Source organism: Lithobates pipiens, unplaced genomic scaffold (assembly GCF_037356315.1).
Source record: "Lithobates pipiens isolate NorthernLeopardFrog02 unplaced genomic scaffold, aLitPip1_a1.2 Scaffold_8, whole genome shotgun sequence".
Classification (NCBI taxonomy): Eukaryota; Metazoa; Chordata; class Amphibia; order Anura; family Ranidae; genus Lithobates; species Lithobates pipiens.
In genome coordinates this window covers 392,807,425-392,826,159 of record NW_027507903.1, presented here as the reverse complement: position 1 = coordinate 392,826,159, position 18,735 = coordinate 392,807,425, and the positions used below count along the sequence as shown (strand labels likewise).

Genomic DNA, 18,735 nt, shown 5'->3' with positions numbered 1-18,735 from the left:
TGTGCTTTTTCTCCGGCCGATTCCGACCATATATTCTGGAGCTGTGCTCACATTAGGAGGTTTTGGCAGGAGGTTACCTCCTGTATATCGGAGGTAGTGGCAGTACAGATCCCCCTGACGGTGCGGGTCTGCCTATTGGGCTTGGTAGAGGAGGTGGTGCCGTCTAGGGCACTGCGAACATTGATTACCATCCTGCTATTCTATGGTAAAAAGGCCATCCTACTTAAGTGGAAGAATAAACAGGCTCCGAGTATAGGTTTTTGGAAACATCTAATCAATGCTATGCTGCCGTATTATAAAACGACATACAGGGTGCAGGGAACTGTACACAAATTTGATAGGGTTTGGAGAGCCTGGTACGAAGCGGAGGGCACTGCGGGCTAGGCCCCGGGGACTTGCTGTGCTGGGGTTGGCTAAGACAACAGGGTCCTGTTGATTACGGTTTAGAGGTTGTCCTGAACAAGGAAATGAGGAGTGCATTGTAATGATATACTGCTTATAACTGATATGTTGTAGATGGCTGTCGGTACACCGGCTCATAAGTAATAGTTTTTGATGAACTGCAGGAACCTGAATCCGAGGTACTAGTCCGAGTATTTTTGGGGGGCTGAGTCGTGACAAACAGGGGGAGGGGGGTTGGGGGGGGGGTTGTTAGTAGTTGTTTATTTGTTAGACCCTGCGAGGCCAACGGTTGGGGTACTGCTATGTTGGCAGGACTCAACCTGTGTTGTAAATGTTCTTATAAATTGAAAACTCAATAAACAGAAGTTTAAAAAAAAAAAGAAAAAAATATCCACACTTTTTTTTAAAAATCTGAAGGTTTGCATTTTTCCCTTAAAGCTTTCACAATTAGTGAAAGACCTCCAAAACCATATATTTTCTGAAATCAAATGACCTCTAGAATAAAAAAAAAGGTGGTGCTGAGGGGGCGTGAACAGAAGCCGACCCTGATGGAAGCCTAACTCCCTCGCTCTCCCGCCAGCCTCCGCTAACCGGCACCCACGGGGACCATCCGTCGCCATCTGATGGGTAAATCCAGAACTACCCGCTCATTTACCTCCAGGGGACCCTCTGCTGTCCCGTCGGGCTCCGCCACGGAGCTTCGTTCCTTCTTTTCAGAGACGGAGCTCCCGGCCGGCGGATCCTCCAAGATGGCGCCGGCTGCCTCCACCGCGCCATCACGGGCCGCAGCCTGCAGAAAAGCCGGACCAGAGAGTAGTGGGACACCGCAGCGGACATCCTTGGCCCCTGCAGCCTCCGGTGCGGTGAGTCAACCCCCGGCCCGGCCACCCAGCTAGGCCTGAGGCCTACCACGCCGCCCCCATCGCTTCAGCGGTGCACAGTCATCCTCTGGGGCCCAGTCAGCATCCACACTGCCCAGCACAGCAGTCCCCCTCCCACCCACCTGTGGAACAGATGACAGGCATGAGAGATCCCTGCGGGGATGGACTGAATCGGGAGGCAGGGGGACTAGGCCGGAGGCACTCAGGGAGAGGGTCCCCCCCCCTCCACTAGACACTCAGTGCTCAGCGGCACTCCCGAGGCTGCTCCGGGCAACCTCAGACCCCTTTTAACTCTGCCACATCCCTGGGATCTCCCTCCTTTCTGGACACTGGAGACTTCCCTGCTCTCCTCCCCCCTGGGGAGCCTCTGTCCTGGGCGTACCAGGGGCCCGGGAAGATAGGTGGACCCCTACAAGACCCCGACCCTGGGTCACCGCCACCTAAAGCCCAAAGACTGGCCCCTTCACGAGCCCCCAGCCCCCCACATTACCAAGGAGGATCCCCGACCTCCCCAACATACTCCGGGGGCCCCACAACTTTCTCCCCACGAGAAGGAGGGGGGTGGAACCGGCCACCTCCCCTGGCCCCTGCACCCGAATGGGCAGGAATGTGGGACTGCCCTTCTGAGCCCGCTTCCCCCACACATGTCGATGGGCCCGTGGGTCCTGGACCCCTGCCACCCCGTCTTCGCCCAGATCGGAGAGACCCAGGGGAGCCAAATCCCCCACCGCTACACCCACAGTGGCAGTTATACTTGCAAGCGATACCCACCAAAGAGGATTTTAAGCAATTGATTGAAGACGTCAAATCCACATGCAGAGCGGAAATACAAATGCTCCACTCTGGCCTTAAGCATCTTGCGGACCGGGTAGAGATGGCCGAAGAGGAGATTCAGGAGATCAAGATAGCGGTCCACAGGACCCAAATGCAAGGGGCTGACCATCATCTGTTACTGAGAGATATGCAACGCCATGTGGAGGATTTGTATAACAGAGCGCAGGCATAACATAAGAGTGCGGGGGATTCCAGAGTCGGATAGCCCGGAGGACGTTCAGATTATCTTGCAGGAAATATTTAATACCCTCCTAGGGGAACCCACCACCAAGTTTATTGAGATGGACAGAGCCCATAGGGCCTTGCGCCCCAAAAATGCTAACTCTGGCCCCAGAGACATTATCTGTAGAATTAACTTGTTTCACCTTAACCACTTTCAGACCGGACCATTTTGCTGGTAAATGACCAGAGGTCTTTTTACAATTTGGCACTGCGCTGCTTTAACTGGTAATTGCGCGGTCATGCAATGTTGTACCCAAACAAAATTTGCGTCCTTTTCTTCCCACAAATAGAGCTTTCTTTTGATGGTATTTGATTGCCTCTGCGATTTTTATTTTTTGCGATATAAACGTAAAAAGACCGCAAATTTTGAAAAAAAAAATGATATTTTCTACTTTTTGTTATTAGAAAAATCCAATAAACTCAATTTTAGTCATTAGGCCAAAATGTATTCAGCCACATGTCTTTGGTAAAAAAAAAGTCAATAATTGTATATTTATTGGTTTGCGCAAAAGTTGTCACATCTACAAACTAAGGTACGTTTTCTGGAATTTACGCAGCTTTTAGTTTACGACTGCCTATCTCATTTCTTGAGGTGCTAAAATGGCAGGGCAGTACAAAACCCCCCCAAATGACCCCATTTTGGAAAGTAGACCCCCTAAGGAAATTGATAAGTGGCATGTTGAGCCCATTGAATATTTTATTTTTTTGCCTCAAGCGATTGAATAATGACAAAAAAATAATTTTTTTTTTTTTTTTTTTTTTTACACAAAGTTGTCACTAAATGATATATTGCTCACACATGCTATGGGCATATGTGAAATGACACCCCAAAATAAATTCTGCTGCTACTCCTGAGTACGGGGATACCACATATGTGGGATTTTTTGGGAGCCTAGCCGCGTACGGGGCCCGAAAACCAAGAACCGCCTTCAGGTTTTCTAAGGGCGTAAATATTTGACTTCACTCCTCACTACCTATTACAGTTTTGAAGGCCATAAAATGCCAAGATGGCACAAAACCCCCACAAATGACCCCATTTTAGAAAGTAGACACCCCAAGCTATTTGCTGAGAGGCATGTTGAGTCCATGGAATATTTTATATTTTGCCACAAGTTGCGGGAAAATTACAAACTTTTTTTTTTTTTTTTTTCCACAAAGTTGTCACTAAATGATATATTGCTCACGCATGCCATGGGCATATGTGAAATGACACCCCAAAATAAATTCTGCTGCTTCTCCTGAGTACGGGGATACCACATATGTGGGACTTTTTGGGAGCCTAGCCGCGTACGGGGCCCCGAAAACCAAGCACCGCCTTCAGGCTTTCTAAGGGCGTTACAGTTTTGAAGGCCATAAAATGCCAAGATGGCACAAACCCCCCCCCCAAATGACCCCATTTTGGAAAGTAGACACCCCTAAATTTAGGGGTACACTAGTGAGACTAGGTAATAAATGGCGGGTGCCCTGAAACTATAAAAAAATAACTAACCAACCAGCGTCACCTGTAACAGTTATATGGTGATCACTGGTGAAAGGGTTAACTAGGGGGCAATCAGGGGGCTTTATGCGGCAGTATATGGGGGTCCCTGGCACTATAAAAAGCTGCGGCGAACCTAAATACCTACCTGCCTAACTAGCGTCACCTGTGACACTAATACAGCGATCAGAAAAACGATCGCTTATTAGGCTGGGTTCACACTGGAGTGATGCGGGAACGCCACGAATCCGCAGCGGGTTCCCGCATCGCATGCCTCCCGGCGGCAGTTCACACTGCCCTATGCGAACTGCTGGGAGTGTCAGTGAAATGTTAATGACACCCCCAGATCAGTTCGCATATCGCAGTGCGATCTGCAAACTCAGATCGTATGGTGTGAACACCCATGCGATCCGATTCTGCTGCGGACCAAAAAAAGGGTCCCGTGCGAATTTGCGGCGGGTGCGGCGAATGGCTGAACTCGAATCGCACAGAGATCGGATGTGATTTGCACTGCAGTGCGGTGCAAATCACATTCGTTCTCATAAACCGCTGCAATGTGAACCCAGCCTTAGTGACACTGGCGACGGGGGGTGATCACGGGGTTAAACCTTTATTGGGGGGGTTAGGGGGGTACATTAGAACTAAAGGGGGCTAACCCTAACTGCCCTAACAGTTATTACAGTCACAAATGACACCAATGCAAAAAAAAAAAAAAAATGACATTGGTGTCACTGTGACTGGGGGGCAGGGGTAATTGGGGGGGTGATCGGGGGGGGGTGTGAGTGTGCCTGGCATGTTCTACTGTGTAGTGTCGTGTTGGTGCAACTCATCGATCCTCTCTCCTCGGTGTCGGAACGAAAAATACCGACACGGAGGAGAGATTACATCACTTCCTCTCCTGTGTTTACATTACAGGAGAGGAAGTGATGTCACGAAGACTTTCTATTCGTCGGGAGCGATCGCGAGGGGGTGGCCATGAATGAATGGCCGTCCCCTCGTCCGGGATCGCTCCCGAACGAATACCGACCGCCGCGGGCACCGGGCGGGGGCCCGATCGGGCCCCCGACCCGCGGGAAGGCAGGGACGTACATGTACGCCCATATGCCTGCCCGTGCCATTCTGTCGACGTACATCGTCGTGCGGCGGTCGGCAAGTGGTTAAAGAGGACATCATGAGGCAAGCCCGCTTGGCCCGAGTGGTGACCTTCCGGGATCATTTAGTGCAACTTTTTCCGGACCCCTCTTGGATCACTCTGCAAAAACGCAGACTTCTCCAGCCGCTGCTCCACACCTTGCAAGACGCCAACATTCCTTACCGCTGGGGTTTTCCGTTTAGCCTCACCGCCAAACATCAAGGCAAATCGGCCTCCCTGCGATACCCTGAAGATATACAGACCTTCTGTGAGGACTTGGGCATCCATCCGTCCTCCCCCCCCCCCCCCCCCCCCGATTGGGACCTTGTGGCTACTCAGCCTACACCACCAACGCTGTGGCAGAAGGTTCCATCCCGCCAATGACCCAGAAACCGGGATGCACCGAAAAAGTCTAGCTGACAGGACCCTGGCTGATACACCCAGCCCCAAATTTTTCTTTGGGGCTCTTTTTTTTTTTTCTTTTACTAGCTGACCCCCTCCGCCCAAGTGGCCATAGGGATGAAGGTTCGATGTTCTTTTGACTGATCAGTGGTCTAGTGCCTGGACGTTACATTGCTGCTGGTCCCCGTTGTTTCTATTCCCCCCCTCCCCCCTGGTGCCTCAACATTGACTTCCTGCTATTAGGCTGGCATTTGGGAGACTCGAGAGAGTGGGTTCCCCCTCGCTCTCACGACCCCCCCCCCCTCCTTCCCGAGTACACAAGTGGTGTACCCGGGGCCCTAGGCTCCTCCTTGCACTGTTACAATTCATATTTTATCAGGGTTTTTTTTCAGCCCGCACTCTCATTCATTCATTCATTGGAGCTGAATGAGGAGAGCTGGACTCCCATGCGGCCGCCTGGCCCAGGCCTTGAGCACTGGATCGGGTGGCCCCCTGGGAATCCGTGCAGACCCGAGTGATTTGCTCACCCAGGGTCGAGTAACACTATGTGTCTGGTCCTGTTATGGATCCATGTTTTCTTTACGATTTCTTTTTGGTTGCCCCAACGTATTTCTCTTCTCTCTCTATCTTCTTCTCTCCCCCTCTCCTTTCTCTTTTGTCACCATTCCGCAGTCTGTAGGTTCCGGAGACATAGTGGCTGGGTCAAGTCCGCTCCTGGCGGTCATCACTGGAAGTCGCCACCGGGTAAGATTCCGTCTACACACTTATTCCCCCCCCCCCCCCCACATGACTTGACTGATGGCTAAGATTCTATCCCTGAATGTTCATGGTTTAAACTCAAACAGAAAACGGCACCTGGCGCTAAGAGAATTTAAGCAGTCAGGAGCAGATATTGTCCTAGTTCAAGAGACGCATTTTGACAAAGGGGGATCCTTTGCCTTCGCCTCCAGACACTTTCCGCTCGCATACCAATCCTCGGGGTCCCATAAGAGAGCAGGGGTGGCTATCCTGATCCGACATGGGGCACCATTTACTTATATTGACCACTACAGCGATTCTCGGGGAGGCTTCCTGATACTTAAGGGTACGTGGCAGTCGCAACCGATTACCCTATGTACTCTGTATGCCCCAAACATCCATCAGCATAGCTTTCTCTCCAGAGTTATCACGTCTCTTTAAGGCAGATCATGGAAATCTGGTGGTGGGCGGAGATTTTAATCTAGCTCATTCGGCTGCGGTGGACCGCCTAGTGGCAACTACTCGTGTGCCTTCGATCAAGGCCCTCAGGGACTCGAAACTCTTTCGGCAAATCACCCGACGTTACGCTACTTGACGCCTGGCGAGCCCTCCATCCAGGGGATCGGCAATATACGTATTACTCAGATGCACTCCCGCATCGATTACCTCTTTACCAATAACGCTACATTGAGAGCGACACGTAGTGCTTGTATCCTACCGATCTCATGGTCGGATCATGCCCCGATCGTGCTTACCCTGGAATTGGGCCCCCCGGTAGCTCGACCCTATAATTTGAAACTGAACACCTTCCTTCCCATTCAGAATTAACTTCTACCCTGAACCACTATTTTACAGAAAATAGGACCCCAGATGTTACCCTCCCCACCTTGTGGGAGGCCCACAAGGCGGTTATATGAGGTAAATGTATGGCACTTTCCTCAGCCATGAAGAGGGACGTCGCGGCCAAATTAAACAGAGAAGGAGCTCAGACAGTTAGAACAGAAATTGCAAACCTCTCCGTCCCTGCCACTCCTCAGAAAAATCACAAACCTGCGTACGGTGCTCGGAGACTTGGCCGGGTAGAAAAAGCTCTTCTGCGGATCAAACATACATACTATGATAGGGGCAATAAGGCACACTCTCTCTTAGCAAGGAAACTTAGAGACAAAGCCCTCATGTCCGCTCCACACCAGATCAAAAATAAACTCAATAAGGTTGTCTCCCACCCCAAAGATGTCGTTGACACGTTTGCAAGCTTCTATGCAGAGCTATATAATAGTGCTGACCTACCCAGCAACCCCCTACCGGCCGAGCTCTCGCATCGTATGCGGCAGTACCTATCCGACAGTGGCATCCCCCGTATTTGAGTCAGACCTAGCCTCTTTAAATATGCCCATTACGGAAGAAGTAGAACTGACCATTAAGTCCCTCCCAGCGCACAAATCCCCGGGTCCAGACGGCCTGCCCTACGAATATTATAAGGCATTTCTACCCCTCCTACTCCCGCACATGAGTAGACTTTTTAACGCGTTCTTACAGAACACCCCCGTCCCCTCAGATATGCAACGTTCCTTCCTTACCTTGATCCCTAAACCAGATAAGGACCCCAGCCTCTGCGCCAATTATAGGCCCATAGCGCTCCTGAACGCAGACTTAAAAATCTTCACAAAACTGCTATCTCTGTGTCTCAACATGGTCCTACCCTCCCTTATTCACAAAGACCAGGTGGGTTTTGTCCCTCTCCGCCAGGCTGCGGATAGCACTAGGAAGGTAATAGATCTGATCAACGTGGCGAACAGGGAGAATGTGCCGTCCTTGCTCCCGAGTCTGGATGCGGAGAAGGCTTTTGATAGATTGGGGTGGCCCTTCCTGTTTGCCACGTTGGCCCACATAGGAATAGGGGGACCTTTTTTGCGGGCCATATGTCATCTTTACTCCAACCCATCCTCTCAAGTAAAGACCCCCTTCGCCACCTCTTCAACCTTTTCTATCTCCAATGGCACACGTCAGGTTGCCCTCTGTCACCCTTACCATTTGCTCTCTGTATAGAGCCCCTGGCAGCGTCCATTAGACGGAACCAAGCCATTAGGGGTATCCGGTCCGTGGCAGGGAATTTAAGATCTCGTTATTTGCGGACGATATTATCCTCACCCTGACCCAACCCAGGATATCCTTGCCCAATCTACATATGGCGCTGGATCGTTATAGTGCCCTATCAGGCTACAAAATTAATGCCTCAAAGTCGGAGGCCCTTCCAGTTAACATCCCGCCCCTCGAGGTGCACCATCTACGACCCAATTTTTCCTACAACTGGAAATCTACCTCCCTGAGATACCTGGGGATAAACATTACCCCAACTTACACCTCTCTATACCAAGCAAACTATCCACCCCTTTACGGACATGTTAGACAACTAATCTCAAAATGGCGGAAACACCAAATTTCTCTCCTCGGTAGAATAGCCTCCGTGAAAATGACAATTCTCCCGAAGCTCCTCTATCTATTTCAGACCCTCCTCATCCCCATACCTTTCTCACACCTGAAAAGACTACAAACAGACCTGCTTCAATTCACGTGGAACTTTAAACGCCATAGAATACCTCGATCTGTCATGACTGCCTCTCGATCGGATGGGGGGGTTTAGCGTTCCCTGATCTCGTTAAGTACTACCAAGCGGCCCAACTCCGCGCGGTTGCTTCCTGGTTTACCCAAAGATCTTATAACCGCTGGACGGAAATCGAGAAGTTATGGTTGGCCCCCGACCCACCCTAACAGCATACTCTGGAGTGCGGCGGCATTGATCCCCCAGTCCCGCTTACTGGGATCCATGTCCCACCTGCAACGTCTCAAGCGTAAGCTTTCTAAAGTGTTTGGCTTGACCTCGGATAAATCGCTCCTGACCTCCTTTATATGCAACCCCCAGGTGCCAGATAGTTTATCCCATCAGATGTCACACCCCTGGTTTTCCCGGAACCTCTTCCACCTGGGGGCCCTGGTAGACCCCAGAACGAGGAGACTACTGCCCTACGTTGATCTCCAATCCAAATTCGACCTCCCCCCGCCAGGGATTCTACAGTTATTTGCAAATAGGTCACTTTGTCCAGACCATCTCCTCCGACCTACGCTTCTCCCCGCCTACCTCATTTGAAAACTTTATTCTAGCAGGCACAGCCCAGAGAGGGATGATCTCTGATATTTACAAAATACTTAATGCATATCCTATGGGCTCTAAAGGCAAACATGCATATATGCTCAAATGGGAGGAAGCTCTGGGTGAAGTGTTCACGGAGGAGCAATGGCGGGTGATATGGTCGCAGGCATCCAAAAGTTCCATATGTACACTCTACCAGGAAAATGCATACAAAATCTTACACTTTTGGTACAGGACCCCGGACGTTCTTCACGCCATTTACCCTTCCACACTTGATAGATGCTGGCAATGCCTGGAGCACAAGGGCACCCTCCTACACATTTATTGGCAGTGCCCCCGTATAGTCCCCTTTTGGAAAGAGGTCCAACGCCTCCTGACCAGCATCCTGGACCGACAGACAGATTTGACCTCCAAAACCTTTTTGCTTGGTGTCCCCTTTCCCAAACTGTCAAAACCTCTACAAAAACTATTCCGACACATCCTGACAGCCGTGCGGTGTCTTGTTGCCCTTCATTGGAAAAAGACACAACCTCCTACCCCAAGTGCACTACACGCCAGAATCAGAGACGTGGAGCTAATGGAAAAGATGACAGCCAGGATGCAGGACCGGTTGGAGACGCATGATGTGGTATGGAACTCCTGGAACCTCCGGGAAGACCGGATCTGACCAGACACGTGGAATATTTATGGTGACTACCCACCCCTACTTCTTCTCCCCCCCTTCCACTCCCTTTCGGTACCCCCTCTCTTTCCGGTTTCTTTTCTCTCACGCTCTCCCAGGAGAGTATACCTGATAATGTTTTGTACAAGTATATAGTACCGTAAGTCGATACCTGCTGTCTCAGCATGAAACCTTTCACTGGAAACAGAGATCTGAGGATAAGTTTATTGTTGGTTGATCTCTAATTTTTGTTTATTCTCAATGAAGACCCTAACGCTTGCGGATAGCACTACTTGGCCTGGTTTGTACCTGCTCCAGGTGGCTATACTCCGCAGGCCAATAAGCACTGATTATTTGTTAACTCTTCGTTTCTGGTTATGCCAATGTTGCAATGAAGTGCATGACATGTAATGCTTATTACTAAACTAATAAAAAGTTATTTGACAAAAAAAAAAAAAAAAAAAAAAGGCGGTGCTACTGATTTCTAAGGCCCCACGGTATTTGCGCAAAATGTTTATCAAAACAATATTGTCACAAAGAAATACACTAAAACCATTATTAGCAGATAAACAAATACACATAATCTAGATATATAAACTCGCGCTGATGGTGTGAAAAAGATTGGGTGATAAAAAAAAAAAATGAATGAAGCTGCTATACACAAGGTTTTAGACACCTGGACAGTAATAAAATATAAATACAGCGCTCACAAACAAAAACCCAGTATAACCTTTTATGCTCAATACATTTCCAGTCTGAATGTACTAAACTATTCCTCCTTGTATGGCTGAGTATTAAGGTTAAAGAATTGTTTATCATCTCATCAGTGAACCTGCCATCCTGCAACATCCTCTGGATATCGTTATTACCCTATTTCGACTCCCAGACTGCAAAGCTGGGTGTCATTGTGATTTGGTGACTGGGAACACATGTGGGGGTGTCTGGATACACCTGAAAATTTTTCTGCAACATTTTCTCTGCACTTTCTGCACACCAGAAGTGAAGCATTTACTGCATTTTTTTATTTGTGAAGCACATTCACAGTTTTATAGGGACTTTATGTTTTTGTCATCACTTGTTATGGGTTTTTGTTTGTGAGCGCTGTATTTATATTTTAATACTACACACACACACACACACACACACACACACACACACACACACACACACACACACACACACACACACACACACACACACACACACACACACACACACACACCATTTTACAAAATTCCTGCTAAATATAAAAGCTTATCCTGTGTTGAGTTAATAAATCACAAATATTTGTGAATTTTAAATTGCGCCTTTTTGCAAAATGGTGAAAATCGAATGCACCCAAAAATTTCTCAATAAATCTGGAGGTTTTAATTTTTCACTTACAGCTTTCCGAGTTTGTAAAAGACCCACCAAAAGAAATTTTCTGAAAGCATATGACTTCTGGAATAAAAAGAAGCTGCTACTGATTTTTTAGGCCCCACAGTACTTGCGCAAATGTTTATCAAAACAATATTTTTGCTAAAAAATACACTAAAATCATTACCAGTGGCAACATTGTGCATGCCAAAATGTACAGAATTCCTACTACATTCCTAGTAAATATAAAAGTTAAAACTGTATTGAGTTAATAAATAACAAATATTTGTACATTTTAAACTGCCCCTTTTTGTGAAATTATGAAAACTGAAGGTATGCAAAACTGTAAATAAAAACAATTTACTCTAAAAATCCGGTAGGATACAATTTTTCACTTTCAGCTTTCATAATTTGAAAAGACCCCTCAAACTAGATATTTTCTGAAAGCACATGACCTGTAGAATAAAAAAAAAGTGCTACAGATTTTTTGGGCCCCACAATAATTCCGCAAATGTTCATCATATCGCCATTTTCACTAAATATACACTAAAATCATTATTTGTGCACATAAACACAACATAGCTTACAAAATTCCATCTAAATTGCTACTAAAGCATCTTTCAAATGTGGCACACTAAAGTGTACGCCCATGTTTACCCGCACAGGTGTTCCCATGCACCCATGAACAGGTGGTCCCATTTATGTCAATTGGGATGCAACGGCTGCATAGGCATAGCTGCTGTTCCCAATCTGCCATCCGTATGGGCATATGACCCTAAACGCAGACAGTGTGAGTTCAGGGACATGCATGTGGATCTACATGGATGTAAAATTGGGAACAACGGCTCTGTTCGTGCAATTGCTACATCCTAAATGACATCAATGGGACTGCCTACACAAGAATGCACGGAACACCTGTGCATCCCTGTAAAGGTACAGTGTGTATGCCCCGTGTGAACAAGGCCTTAGGCCCCTTTCACAGAAGCAGTCCGATCGGTTCTGCCTGTCCATTTTTCAGGCAGGCCCAACTGGACCACCCGATGTTCTCTATGGAGAGGCTGATGTAAATGGACATGTGTCCGTTTAAACCCGCCTGCGTCCGATCCAGTTCAGTCCGCTAAAAACAGATGGATGGGGATTCCATTACCAATCCATCTAGCAGATCGGATCAGATGGCATCAGATGGAAATGGATAGGTGGTCTGTTTCCATCCAACCACCCCATAGAGAACAGCAGACTGTATCGGTGTCCACTCTGCATCGGGGGAACGGACGCGGACTTATCATCTGCCTGCTCAGCGAAGATCAGCAGACAGCTACCTGGCTGAGCAGGCAGATCTGCTTGTCAGAGGGCTCCTACCAGGAGCAGACTCGTGCGTTTGCATGAGTTTTTTTTTTTTTCAAGCCACTGAATTAGAGCCTGAGGCTCTAATTGGCTTGAAAAACGTTGGGCTCGGGGAGCAGAGCATTGGACCCCAAACCCACCCACTTGTGAAAATAGCAAATTTATATTCACTATTGTCTTCCAGCTTCTCCTCCTGGCCAATGAGAATGGATCGGGTTGGCTGGGGGGGGGGGGGGGGGGTAGAGGCAGAGGAAGTCAAGGATGGGGAGCATCATCATGGAGGGGTGAGTGCAGGTGGACCTGGGGGGTCTTACTATGTTTGTGGGGTTTTTTTGTTTTGTTTTTACAGGGGGGGGGGTTTGGGGGGGGGGTCTTTGGTGAGATTTTAGAGGTCTAAACAGACCTCCATTTTTTTTTTACACTGAGAAAGGGACTGAAGGTAATCCCTTTTCTCTGCAGCACTTTACTTGAATGAATGAGGACTCTGTATAGAGATTCCATTCATTCATAAAATGACGGTTTGATACATAGTAACTCTCACGGTTTACTATGCATCAGCGGTCAGTGGATATATAAGCTATTGTCTATATCTACTGTACTATAGGGGGCTTGGTAAACACATGTATACCAAGCTCTAACTTCACCCCCATATGCACTGCTCCCTCCCCCCGCCCCAGCCTGACAGATCGCAGAGATCAGTGCAGGGAGAAGCTGCAGGCTGTGGGAGGGGGAGGAGAGATGCTGCTCAGAGCTGCCATGGATCTGGGGTGCCAGGGCAGTATGGGGGGGGGGGGGTGATCTGACTGGCAAGGGGGGGGGGGGGGGGGGACAACACATCTGGATCCCAAAAACCCCCGGCAGCACCTGAACTCGGCGGAAGCAGCAGAGGAGGGATGTCGGCTAATGATGGTAGCTGCAGGGGATCGGATCGGGTTGGGGGTTAACAGTGCTGGGGGGGGGGGGGGAGAAGGTGTGTGAAGCAGGGGCGGATCCAGGGGGGGCAATGGGATAATTGCCCCCTCCGAGAAATTAGTAATTGGCAGGCCAGTCAGGGCCAGCAGACGAGTGAGTGGGTGGCAGGACTAGTGTGAGAGTTAATGAGCGGGCGGGCCAGTCAGCGGGGGTCAGCAGGTGAGAGAGAGCCTGTGAGCGGGCAGGTCGGCGGATGAGTGGGGGGGGTGTTGCCAAGTGAGTGTGCAGGGCAGACATCGAGAGAGGGGGCAGGCCAGTCCACAGGTGAGCAGAGAGAGGGGCCAGTCAGTGAGCCAGTGGGCGGAAAGCAGAGAGATGACATAATCTCTCACCACCCGCCCTGCATCACTGCAGTGCCGCCCTCACTGTACAGCCGCTGGCAGCAGAGAGATTACATCATCTCTCTGCTGCCTGCCTTCATTCTGACAAGCTGCACCTTAGCAGGCCAATGACAGTAAGCAACGTGTGGCGAGTAATGTGACAATCAGCAACATGTGGCAGGCAACGTGGCAAGTGTAATCCGCAATTTGTGGCAGGTGACGTGGCAAGTGACAATCAGCAACATGTGGCAGGGGATGTGGCAAGTGTAATCCGAAATGTGTAGCAGGTGATGTGGCAAGTGACAATCAGCAACATGTGGCAGGGGATGTGAAAAGTGACAATCCGCATCTGGTGGCAGGCAAGTGACAATCCGCAGCTTGTGGCAGGGATGCGGCAAGTGACAAGTTGCATCTGAAGGCAGGTCAACGTGGAAAGTGACACACTCGGGGCTCCCACTGATTCTGCATTATGGCGAGTTGAACCATTTAATTTTATATTACAATGTAATATTGGAAATAATGCGCTTCAATCATCCTGACACCATAACAACCATGGTGCCGTGATGATGAAAGCGCCAACACCAGCCATTGCCCCGATAAATTGCACCAAAAAAAACGTATTTTCTGGCAGTGCCCCTCCCGAGACTAGACTCTGGATTCGCCCCTGGTGTGAAGGGGATAGGAAAGGAGAGTGAGGGGCAGTTTAAGATGAAAGTTAGCGGCGGGAGGTGGAGAAGCAGGGGGTAGGGAAGCAGCGGCACATTAGAGGTTAATAACTCCGATCAGTGGATTGTAATTCGCTGATCAGTTATAGAATTGTTCAGCACAGTCTGCTGAACACTTCTGATATAAGCTTATGGTCATTGAAGGAAGAAATTAGGTCTTGGCCATCTGCAGGCACTTTTTAGGTCTGTACTGCAGCAGCCCCCTCATACTTACCTGAGTCCCATCTCGAGCCAGCAAAGTTGCACGAGAGTCTCAGATGTCTGGCTCCTCATTGGCTGAGCTAGCAGCAGGGCACCACTGGCTCCCGCTGCTCACAATGTCAGTGAGCCAATGAGAAGAGAGAGAAGCGGCGAGGCTGAGCCTCCGTGCTGTGGGGGCAACCAGCAGAAAGGAGGGGCCAGGAGTGCTGGCAAGGGACCGGAGAAGAGGAGGCTCTGGGCTGCTCTGTGCAAAACCACTTCACAAAGCAGGCAAGTATAACATGTTTGTTATTTTTAAACAAAAAAAAAAAAAAAACACTTTAATGATAAAACTGATTTTTAAATCCTTTCTTCCCGCTGCCTGATACTGCCAAAGAAGCAGGTGCTGAAGGTAACAGCACTGGCTGTGCAAGTGAACTTGCGCCGATCACCTGTTCCCTCTGCTATTTACTGGTCTCGTACTATTATTGTCCAACAATGCAATGCGTTCTGTGAAAAGAGGAGGAGCAAAAGAATGCTCACAGAATGCTGCATATTACTGACTGCATCTTAAAGTGCTTGTAAAGGCGTTCTATGCATGAAGGTAAAAATCCTTCAGTGTGCAGCTCCCCCCTCAGCCTGGTATTATTTACCTAAGCCTGATCTCGATCCAGCGATGTGCATGAGACCCAAGGCTCTCCCTCCTGATTGGCTGAAAGAAGCAGGAGTGGGGCTGAGCTGTGCTTTTTTTTTGTCTTATGGACACAGAGAGAGCTGGTTGGGAAGCAAGCAGCTTGCTATAGGGCAGGCATGTCCAAAGTCCGGCCCATGGGGCAATCGCGGCCCGCGTTCCGGTTTTTCAGACGGCCCGCCTGGTCATTTTTACATGTATATCTTTTGTGGCCCCCAACGAATCCCTGAGCGTCAGGGACCACAAAAGATGTACATGCTGGCTGCCTTGGAAGAGAAAGGGAGGGGGCGGGACGAGTGCTGTAAAGCAGTATTACCTGTTTAGACGGCGACCTCTGTAAACGGAAGTCCCGTCTCCTGCGCTGCCATTGGAAGACTGTTCTGTCCATCAAAGAGGCCGCCGATAAAACAGGAGATTCTCCTGTATGTCTGTTGGCACTTGTCCCACCCCCCTCCCTGTCTCCTGCAAGGCTGCAGATGTGCATGAATCAGGCTGCACTGATGGCAATGGTGAGTCTGCATTCATGTCAATAGGGGTGCTGCATTCTGGAAAAAGGGGGGGGGTGCTGCATTCCGGACGGGGGGATGTTTCTGCATTCCATTCTGGACAAGGGGGGTGCTGCAAAGTTTGGACACCCCTGCTTTAGGAGCACTCAGTAAGGGGGAGAGGCACAGAGCGCCAGAGGGGGACCCAAGAAGAGGGGGATCATGGCTTCTCTGTGCAAAACTACCGCACAGAGCAGGTAACCATGACATGTTTGTTCATTTTAGGTAAAGGTTTTCTTTACAGTCACTTTAAGACATCATTATGGAACCTACCCAGATGAAAAGATATGGTGTCAATGACCCTTGTGTGACCTTTCATGTGACATCAGCCTGATACACACGAGATTTGAAGGCTGGTTTTGAGCACATTTGTATAGGCAGCAGGAGGTTCTCTGATGTAACTTCAGTTTGATGGCTGCAGCTCTAACATGACATTTAAAGACCTAATACAAGGATCGTTCCCTTGTTTTCCCAGAAAGGAAAGCTCCCAGCATTCACCTACTCACCATGTTACTATAGAGCGATGAGATCAGCCCCCTGCTACACACAGAGCTGCTTATGAGTCTGGCTGTACGGCTAACAAACAGGAAGCTGCACATGTCTGATCCTCCTCCTCCTGTGCTGACTGATGCCAGGCCACGCTGATCAGTCTGATGTGATTACTGCAAGTACCGCGCCTGGGAGCTTCCTACGACTGTCAGCGACCCGCACACAAGATACACAGAGCCTGCAGATCAGAGGAGGAGCCAAGGGATCAGTGACACCAGGAAGTCCTATCCCCAACATCACCATTCTATACAAACATAAAGAACCGTTTATATACAATTGTGAAGAAACTGTACACAAAGTTATGGAGGAGCAGCATAGAATACATATAGATCAAGCCAGCTGCAACCATATAATGTCAGTAAGGCGGATCAGTGCAGGATGTGCAATGTAATGTCAGTAATAAGGCACACCTCCCAACTTTGTGAGATGGGAATGAGGGACACCTATCAGCAAAAGTATTCAGACATAGGACATACCCATTGCCACGCCCCCTTAAAGGGGAATTGTACAAAAAAACAAGATTGGTTAACCACTTGCTTACTGGGCACTTAAACCCCCCTCAGTCCCAGACCAATTTTCAGCTTTCAGCGCTGATGCACTTTGAATGACAATTGCGCGGGCATACAACACTGTACCCAAATGAAATTTTTATCATTTTTTTCCCACAAATAGAGCTTTCTTTTGGCGGTATTTAGTTACAGCTCGGAGTTTTATTTTTTGCTAAACAAACAAAAAAAGATGCAAAAAAAAAAAAAATCATGTTTTAATAGTTTGTTATAAAATTTTGCAAACGGGTCATTTTTCTCCTTCATTGAAGTGCGCTGATTAGGCGGCACTGATGGCTGCATTGGTGGGCACTGATAGGTTGCATTGGTGGGCACTGATAGGCTGCACTGGTGGGCACTGATAGGCATAGTTAAGGCGGCACTAATAGGCACAGATAAGGCGGCACCGATGGGCACAGATAAGGCGGCACTGATGGGCAAAGATGGGCACAGATAAGATTACATGGATGGGTGGCACGGATAAGTGGCATGGATGGGTGGCACGGATGGGCACTGATAGGTACCACTGATAGATGGGACTGATGGGCACTGATAGGTGGCACTGATAGGTGGCTCTGATAGGTGGCACTGCTGGGCACTGATGGGCGGCACTGCTGGGCACTGATGGGCGGCACTGCTGGGCACTGATGGGCGGCACTGGGGTGCAGCACCTTTGAGGCACATTGTGGGCACTGTGGGTGGCACTGTTGGTGGCACTGCTGGATGGCACTGTGGGTGGCACTGTGGGTGGCACTGTGGGCACTATGGGCACTGCTGGGTGGCACTGCTGGGGGGCACTTACTTTTATTCAGGATGGCACTGCGGTGGGCAGGTGGGCACTGGCAGGGGGCAGGTGGTCAGCTGTATTTTTTTTTTCTCTCCTCGCGCTGTCAGCGCGAGGAGGAATAATAGCCGATTACCGGCTCCGTTCTATCACATGATCAGCTGTCATTGGCTGACAGCTGATCACGTGATAAGGGGTCGGGATCGACCCCTTGCACAGATCGGTGATCAGGCGAGTCTCACGGACTCGCCGATCACAGAGCGCGCCGCGCGCCCCCCTCAGGGCGCGCGCAGGCCACTCGTACCCGGGACGACGTCAATAGACGTAGTCCCGGAAAAGTAGATCCGCGCTAATGCCGTCATTTGGCAATAGCGCGGATCCCAAGTGGTTAAACCTAAACGTGTTTTTTCACCACTACTATTCTTTTATATTGGCTTTTGGAATTTACAAATGCAGCAATTTAGAAATCAGATGAAAGGTTTAGCGCTGGAAACCCTTTCTGATAGATAAAAAGTGCATTTTATTAACATCTATATAGATCAGGACAAAATGAGGGACATTGCTCCAAATCAGGGACAGTCCCTAGATATCAGGGACAGTTTGGAGCTATGGTAAGGATGGGCTCCGGCGTGTTTGCACACGCCACATGCTGAGCCCGCCAGGAAGTCGGCAATACGCTGCACTAATCACAGGCAGTGAGACATTTCCCCATCTCTGCAGCCGCACACCGGGGGAAGGTCTCACTGCCTGTGATTAGCGCAGCACATTGCTGACTTCCTGGAGTGCTCTACATGTAGGCTGTGCGAACACGCCGGAGCTCATCC

General features: G+C 49.3%; 1 protein-coding gene across 2 annotated transcripts in view; it reads right to left on the bottom strand.

Moving 5' to 3' along the window:
* PCBD2 (pterin-4 alpha-carbinolamine dehydratase 2) overlaps window positions 1–16,781 on the bottom strand; it is a 342,895-nt gene extending 326,114 nt beyond the window's left edge. Inside the window, exon 1 of one of the 2 annotated variants that reach the window (XM_077473972.1) lies at window positions 16,540–16,781. In XM_077473972.1, coding sequence (XP_077330098.1) covers window positions 16,540–16,632 — 93 coding nt within the window. In that variant the 5' untranslated portion in view covers window positions 16,633–16,781. The remainder of the gene's footprint in view (window positions 1–16,539) is intronic. The other variant, XM_077473971.1, reaches the window with a different exon arrangement.
* Window positions 16,782–18,735: the final 1,954 nt, after the last annotated feature.